The sequence below is a fragment of the Priapulus caudatus genome, unplaced genomic scaffold, assembly GCF_000485595.1.
Source record: "Priapulus caudatus unplaced genomic scaffold, Priapulus_caudatus-5.0.1 Scaffold434, whole genome shotgun sequence".
In the NCBI taxonomy this organism is placed as follows: Eukaryota; Metazoa; Priapulida; class Priapulimorpha; order Priapulimorphida; family Priapulidae; genus Priapulus; species Priapulus caudatus.
In genome coordinates, this window is record NW_014577495.1 from 196717 (window position 1) to 205007 (window position 8291).

General features: G+C 48.2%; 1 protein-coding gene across 1 annotated transcript in view; it reads left to right on the forward strand.

The window, feature by feature from the left end:
* LOC106810337 (disintegrin and metalloproteinase domain-containing protein 10-like) overlaps positions 1-8291 on the forward strand; it is a 26796-nt gene that overhangs the window by 13722 nt on the left and 4783 nt on the right. Inside the window, exons 6-12 of the mRNA XM_014813646.1 lie at positions 1417-1602; positions 2083-2256; positions 3957-4286; positions 4728-4908; positions 5159-5321; positions 6044-6148; positions 6408-6492. Coding sequence (XP_014669132.1) covers positions 1417-1602; positions 2083-2256; positions 3957-4286; positions 4728-4908; positions 5159-5321; positions 6044-6148; positions 6408-6492 — 1224 coding nt within the window. The remainder of the gene's footprint in view (positions 1-1416; positions 1603-2082; positions 2257-3956; positions 4287-4727; positions 4909-5158; positions 5322-6043; positions 6149-6407; positions 6493-8291) is intronic.

An 8291-nucleotide genomic window follows, 5' to 3' on the forward strand; every position in this document is an offset into this window, starting at 1 on the left:
ATATTAACAATAAAGCATGTGCTTATTTTGAAGATTCATGCGGTTGCACGTCTGCCAAATTTTCTTTGGACATTTGCTGAAAAAATATGGTAATTCCATGAGGCCGTGCTGTGGAATGAACTAGTTAGTATGGCAGAATTTTCAGGGAGTCACACGGATTCCTGCATATGTCAAATCAGGGAGTCCAGCAATAAATCAGGGAGTATTTGACTCCGGACTCCCGTTAATTTCGCACCCTGTATATATATATATATATATATATAGTTTTACACTCAAGGTTCCACGCTCGCACCTCACAACAATGTACGACGTAACCGTGCTAGTGACCAAGTGCTAGTTGAGTCCGATTTTACACTGCTCTATCTCTCTCCCTCTATGTCTTTCTCTCCCGTCCTCTCTCTCTCTCCCTCCCTCCCCCTCCCTCTCTACAGAACCATGGCACTATACTTGGTGTGTACACCCTCTGCCGTATGTGCACATAACCAGGCATGCAGGCACTTCACACACAACAATGGTCGTATGTACCTCGCTGTGTTATAGCCACATGTAAGCCAGGGGTTGATGCATCATTCTGGTTTTGCCCAAATTGTGAGGTGGTCGAACCACCATGTGAGCGTGTTTCTAACTAATTATGCGGTTATTCGTACATCTGCTGTAAAGTTCCCCCAGTGATTGTAAGTGTCTGTAACTAGATTGATGACTTGTGTGAATTGTGTGGTCATTCGGTACAATATAACGGTTTATGTCGGAAGAGCTAGCATACATAATGATAATATATAAAAGAATATATAATATATGCAGTGCACTCTAAACATACAATAGACTATGTTTTCTCGACTGTAAGCCATTTAGGTGCAGTGGAGGGGGGGAGCAGACTTGCGTGAGGTGAAGGGGAGATATTGTGAAAACAACCTGGTTTGCTTGATTATCTTTCTATAAAAAATATGGGTCATTTGAAATGACAGAAGGATTTCGTATTGAGGCAAGGAAACTTTTTCACAATTCTTCAAAGGATCCTGTTGCTAAGATGAGAAAAGATGGAGATCTTGGCAAGCTTCCATGTGCGTGTGACACACCTTGTTAGCTTTTTCACATCAGTAAATCCGTATCTAGTTGTGACTAGGATGACGTTTAACAGTCATGTGTTAGTCACATAACCTAGGTACAGTAATAAAGTACAAGTAATAGAGTCTACAGTATACAGTCTCTGAACTTCCCCAAATCTCACACAGAGAAATTATATCCCATAACATCTTATGCCGGTTATAGATAACCTACCTTTAATTCAGGTAAGTCATCTGAAAAGATCATTACAAAGAGCATAGACATCGATTACCTTCTGCTCTGCTGTAAAGAAAACTAGATGCAATTACCCGAATGCACGTAAAACAGCGATCAATCTATTGTTTGTTGCAGGATGAGTTGGCAGCTAAGCGTGAGTCGCTGAGTAAAGTGAAGACAAACTTTGGGCTTGTAGAGAATAAGTACAGTGAAGAAGCGCAGAGTGATGGCTACAGTAACACACACGAGACGCAGGCTGGCACAGGCAGGAGAGTGAAGCGTGAGCGACCTGCCACCAACACCTGCTCACTCTTTATACAGGTGTGATAATGAGTAATCCATAGTTAGTGACACCTGTAGTTATTGGCAAGCTTAGTTAGCGACACCTGTAGATAATAATAACTGTAGTGTTGACATTGATAGTTTTTTTTAGTGAAATTTATAATGGTGACATCTATAGATCTTTACATTGATATTGGTGACATCTATAGTCAATGACATTTATAGTGGTGACATCTATAGTTATTTACATGTATAGTGGTGACATCTATAGTTATTTACATGCATAGTGGTGACATCTATAGTTAATGACATTTTAATTGTGACATCTGTAGGTAGTCACATCTGTAGTTCATCTGGAATATCTTGTGGATCATTATCTATAGTGGTGACATCTATAGTTAATATTATCTATAGTTACCCACATCTATCACAAATCTCTTCTCATACTGGGACGTGGAGATGCTCGCTTGCTCGGCGCAGCTACCTGTGTGGACATTCACTTGTTTTTTCCCCGCGCAGACGGACACACTGTTCTGGGACTGGGTGGGTAAGCGCGAGAACCACGACAAGGAGCGAACGCGCGATGAGATCCTGTCGTTGATCGGCGGTCACGTGAAGGCTGTTAACCGTGTCTACGAGGAGACTCGCCTAGGCAGCTACACGGGCCTGCGGTTCGTCGTACAACGCACCAAGGTGAGGAAGGAAGGAAGGAGGTAGGGAGGGAGAGAGGGGCCTGGTAGGAAGGGTAAGGGACAGGTTAGGAAGGGAGAGGGGGTAGGAAGGAGGGATTGGAGAGAGGAGACGTACCTAGGCAGCTACACGGGCCTGCGGTTCGTCTGTACAATGCCACCTACAGGTTGAGGCGGAAGGAGGGGTAGAGAAGGGGGGTAGGAGAGGGGGTATGGCGACAGGAGGAAGAGAGGGACGGTAGGAGCGAGGTTGGGGGGGATATGAGGGCAGCGTACCGTAGGCCAGCGACACGAGCCGCGGTTTTCGTCGTACAACGCAACAAGGTGTAGAAGAAGAGAGGATATGATGGGAGGGGGAGGAAGGCGGGTAAGGACAGGAGAAGAGAGAGGGGGGTAGGAAGGAGGTAGTCAAGAGAGGAGACTCGCCTAGGCAGCTACACGGGCCTGCGGGTTTCATCGGTACAATACCAAGGTGAGGAAGAAGGGGGCTTAGGAAAAGGAGAGGTGGGTAGGCAAGGCGGGAGAAAGAGAGCAGAAAGAGTAGAGAGAGAGAGAGACGAGAGAGCGAGAGAGAAAGGAGAGAGTGAGACGAGAGAGATGAAGAGAGAGAGAACGGTGAGAGAGTGAGAGAGAGGGAGAGACGATGGCTTTAAGACGGGAGAGCGAGGGCGGTGATGATCCGTGAGAGGACGTTACTATGGGTAAAAGCTTCGCCCCTGTCTTGCTCATAGATCACGGTGGAAGGCGTCGGGTGTAGTGTGGTCCTAAGCTACCGGAGAGCCCTCGTAGGGCCAACTTGCTATCCAAACCCTACTGTTGCCGAAGGACAACATCAGAACGTAACAACTTCCTGAATCTCACTCGCTGGAGGATCCACTTAGCAACTTCTGTCTTGCCTACTGGTTCTCACCGTCAGGGACTTTCACAGATGGGGGGGTGGTTGGCCAATGGTGGCCGTACGCTCGCGGCCTAGAGCTGCGGCGACTCCGCTCCAGTCAGGATGTGAGTCTAACATAGTGCTGTCATTCTACAATACAAAGTGAAGCCTCTAGCCTTAGGGCCTCACTATGCACCTTCATCTGTTCTAGTGCTATGGGTAAGGGTCAAATGTGCGTCTCGACAATGCCAGTGGTGGGACCTTTCCACCATTGTAGATATAATATGGATCTCCTAGTAATCATCCGTGTGGCCGTGCGACATCTAAGCAGTGCTCACCAACAACTAGTGCTTGCAACAATGGGCGGTTGTAAATTTTGCTTGTGCACCAGTGCGAAACACGAGTCAAGCTCGGAGAGCTCGACTGGTCCTAGCTGACAATACCTAGGTGGCATGGTTGAGATTATCTTGTTCACGATGGTATGTCAGTCGACCCCCCCCCTCCTAGGCATTAACGCGGGTTGTCCATTGAGACACTAACCCTTGACCTTCTTGTCTCTTGCAAACTCCACGACAGGATGGAGTGCTCTCGCCTCTGGCCCTCAAGTTCAACCACTGCCACAAGTAGATTTCCGATGAGAATTTATAACGCTTTCTTATCACAGGTTTTTACAGCGGCAGGTTCTCGTACAGATCCTATGTACATAATGATTTGTACTAATAAAAGTTCCTAAAGATATTCAAAATCGACCATCTATTTTATGTAAAAATTTGATAAAAAGTGATACGAAATAGTGGCGCGAATTGTGTGCCCATTTACTTTCAAAGATACAGCTGGCGCTATTGGCTTGCCATGTGCTGCGCATTAACCGGGACTCCGCCCACTTGAAAAAATGTCACCAGGCCTTGTGCAAGTGGTATCTGATTGTACGAGGGGCGCGCGCAGATGCAGTTTTGGTAATCGTTGCCAGGATCGTCCGGGGATCTGCGAACGTTACAAAGAGTACACGGAGACGATCAAACGGTCGCCGACCGCACGTTCAAGAGCCTAACACGGGCATCGTGACGTTCGTCAGACTACAACAGCCCGCTGCCGGCGAAGGTCTCACAGTCTCACCGATCGGCACACGAATCGGGACGGCAACGTTGGCCTCGCCGGGTGCGTGATCTCGTTCTGGTTGTCGGTATTGCCCTCAGGAGGGAGAGAGGATGGGAGAGAGAAGACGAGACGAGCGAGAGAGAAGGGGGCGGTGGGAAGATTGCGGAAGGTTGCGTAGGGAGGAAAAGAAGAGACTGAGACAGAGAGGATAGAGGAGGAGAGGAAAGAAAGACAATCTGGGTCGGAGAAGAGAGAGCTGAGAGAGAGAACGGAGAGGAGAGAGAGAGAGAGAGGAGGAATGAGAGAGAGAGACGAGAGGAGAGCAGAGACTGAGAGAGAGGAAGGGCATGCGCAGGGTGCGTGCGGAGAGAGAGAGCAGAGATCGAGACGAGAGAGAGCACGTGCGGGAGAGAGAGCGAAAGAAAGAGAGAGAGAGAGAGAGAGAGAGAGAGAGTTTTGTCTCTGCCGTCTTTTATCTCACATGAGTATTAACGTTACAGCACGACTACCCACTGCACTGCCGTCCTGGTGGACCAGAAGGCAACTACCTAATGTACGCTAGCGCCACCGGTGGCGACCGCTACAACAATGACAAGTTCTCGGAGTGTAGCGTCGGCAATGTGTCTCAAGTGCTGGACGCGGTACTGAATGAGAAAAACGGCAAGAACAATTGTTTCTCCTGTAAGTGTATCACATACATAACCCACGGTGCATGTGGCGGCGTCTTCATTCATTTCTTTCGTTCTTCTGCAATTATCAACTGTGACTTCTTTACGTATTGTATTCAATGCAATTTACGTATTGTTACACACATAGAAAGTAAGTAAGTAAGTAAGAATCTGTTGCATGTGAATAATATTCTTTTGTAGATGACACCGGGTGCGCAGATGATGGTGGATAATCGTGTTTGTCGTTCACTTGTTTTGCGCAGCGGACGAGGGTGCATTCTGCGGTAACAATCTGGTGGAGGAAGGGGAAGAGTGTGACTGTGGCTACGAGGACGAGTGTAGGGAGGACTGTTGCTACCCTCGCACCACCCACGGCAAGGTGCAGGAGGGAACGCCCTGCACGCTGAAAGCTCACGCCCGCTGCAGGTATGCTAGCAAGCTGTAGCGGCTAGGGGTGTAACGATTGACTGCGATTCAACTGTATCGCGGCGGTACATCCCATTCGGTTCGGTTTTCGTTTTTTTTTTCCGTTTCGGTTCTCGGTTCGGTTCCGGGAAATACGTTCAACCCACTCTAGTTATTGTCTTTTGGCCGATGAATAACACAATAAATGTATAATATTATGATAGGTATTATTATTATTATTCAAAATGGAGGGAAAATTTCTCCATCTTCTCAGCATTTTAAATTTTTTACTACTGAAAATAACCGAACCGAAGAGCAAAAACCGAAAACCGAACCGAACCGAACCGAACCAAAACAAAATGTATCGTTACACCTCTAGTAGCGGCCACCCCACTGCGCCAACCCACTACCACCCACACCTCTCACTATAACTGCACCACCACACATACTCCAAGCACCGCCGCTGCTGCCGCTTTTCTCGCCGGTGCTAACACCACCACTACCGCAATGGCCAACCAATAACCACAGAACATGTACCATCGCTATTCACTAACGACCACTCCACCATACCCCACCAACACTTCTCACTATAACCTAACAAGATGTGCATATATCATATTGTGTAATTGCGTGTATTCTTCGCAACCATACATCAGCCATACTTCTCACTGACACTGTATCCCCCCACCAGCTATGATCTTGCACTGTAATCTGACTGTAATATAACACGTGTCTTCTTACAGCCCGAGTCAGGGCCCATGCTGCGGACACAACTGCGAGTACTTGCCGGAGAGCCGTGGATACGAGTGCCAGAGGGCGTCAGAGTGTCACGACGTCTCATTCTGCAAATATCCTTTCTGTGCCAGAGTAGAGCAGTGCTAGACTCAGGTCGTGACCTGCGCTGGGTTCCGTTACCCGTGTTGTGGTTGTGACCTAGTTGATGGAGGTCATAACCTATGCTAGGGTCACGTCCTAGGCTGAGGTCATGACCTAAGGTTAATCATGCATCATCTAAATTCATGACATTGTCACTGCAAGCAGAGTTGTAGATTACAGTGCCGATTTGTGTTACGTCTACCAGGTTCATGTTCCTTAATCAAGGTTTACTGGATTGACAGCTCACTGTCCCACACCGGATCCCAAACAGAACCGAACTGCATGTAACAAGAACACACAAGTTTGTTGGGGCGGGGTAAGTGTTGGGGGGATGAGTAGCCCTAGGTGTTGGGTGCAGGGATAAGCATTGGGGGGGGAGCAAGTGTGGGGGAGAAGGCAAGATTTAAGGGGGGGCTAGGTGTTGGGCGAGGGGTTAGGTTTGGGAAAGTGTATGGGCTGACAGTAAGTGATGGCAGGAGGAGTAAATATTGGAGGAGCAATATATGTTGGGGGCAGAACTTGGGGGAGGGGTATAGGTTGGGGATAAGTATTGGTAGGAAGCGTGAGTGTTGGGAGAGGAGTTAGTGTTGGGGGATGGGAAGAGAGAGAGAGAGAGAGAGAGAGAGAGAGAGAGAGAGAGAGAGAGAGAGAGAGAGAGAGAGAGAGAGAGAGAGAGAATTAGAGGGGAGAGAGAGCGTACTATGAGTACAAGCTTCTGTTGCTCGTAGATCAACGAGTCGGAGGCGTGTGAGGGCAACAACTTGCTATCCAACCCGTACTGTGCGAACAACATCGACGTAACCAACTTCCTGAATCTCAACTCGCTGGAGGATCACTCGCACTTCTGTCTCGCCTACGTTCTCACGTACAGGGACTTCACAGGTGGCACGCTCGGCCTAGCCTGGGTCGCCTCCAGTCAGGGTGAGTCTAACAGTAGTGGTGTTATAACAATCGAAGTGAGCCTATAGCCCTAGCCTCACGATGCACCTTTATTATTCTAGTGCTTGGGGAGGGGTCAAATGCGTCTGAAATGCCGTGGTTGACCTTTCCACCATGTGTATATGATATGCCAGCTCTAGTCAATCATCGTTGCGATGCGATATTCTAAAAGCAGTGATCACCAACAAAGTGCCCCAACATTGTAAATTTTGCGTGCACGTGCGAAACAGACAAGTTAAAGCTCGGAGAGCTCGACTGTCCTAGTGACAATACCCTAGGGTGGCATGGTCGAGATTATCTCGCTCACATGGGTATGTCAGTCGACCCCCTCCTGGCTTTAACGGGTTGTCCATTGAGACACTGACCCTTGACCTCTTGTCTCGTTGCAAACTCCACGACAGGTGGCGCTCTCGCTCTGGCTCAATTCACCACTGCCACAAGTAGATTTCCGTCAGAATTTCTAACGCTTTCTTATCACAGGTTTTACAGCGGCCAGGTTACTCGTATCCTATGTAATAAGATTTATACTAATAAAAGTTCCAAAGATATTAAAAATCCGACCATTATTTTATTAAAAATTTTATAAAATAGTGATACGAAATAGTGTGCGGATTTGTGTGCCCATTTACTTTCAAATCATATGCGGCTATTGGATTGCCATTCGCTGGATTAACCCGGAGCTCTGCCCACTTGAAAAATAGTACCAGCCTTGTGGCAGTGGTATCCTGAGTTGTACGAACGGGGTGCTGCATGCAGTTTGGTCTCATTGCAGGATCGTCCGGGGGAATCTGCGAGACGTACAAGGAATACACTGAGACGATCAACGGCCGCCCGATCCGCACGTTCAAGAGCCTGAACACGGGCATCGTGACGTTCGTCAACTACAACAGCCCCGTGCCAGCGAAGGTCTCACAGCTCACCGTTGCACACGAGATCGGACACAACTTTGGCTCGCCGGTGCGTGTCTCGTGGTGTCGTATGCTCAGGAGGGGGAGAGAGGGATGGAGAGAGAGAGAGAGAGAAGAGCGAGAGAGAAAGACAATGGGGAGGAGAGAGAGAGAGAGAGAGAGAGAGAGAGAGAGAGAGAGAGAGAGAGAGAGAGAGAGAGAGAGAGAGAGAGAGAGAGAGAGAGAGAGAGAGAGAGAGAGAGAGAGAGAGAGAGAGAGAGAGAGAGAG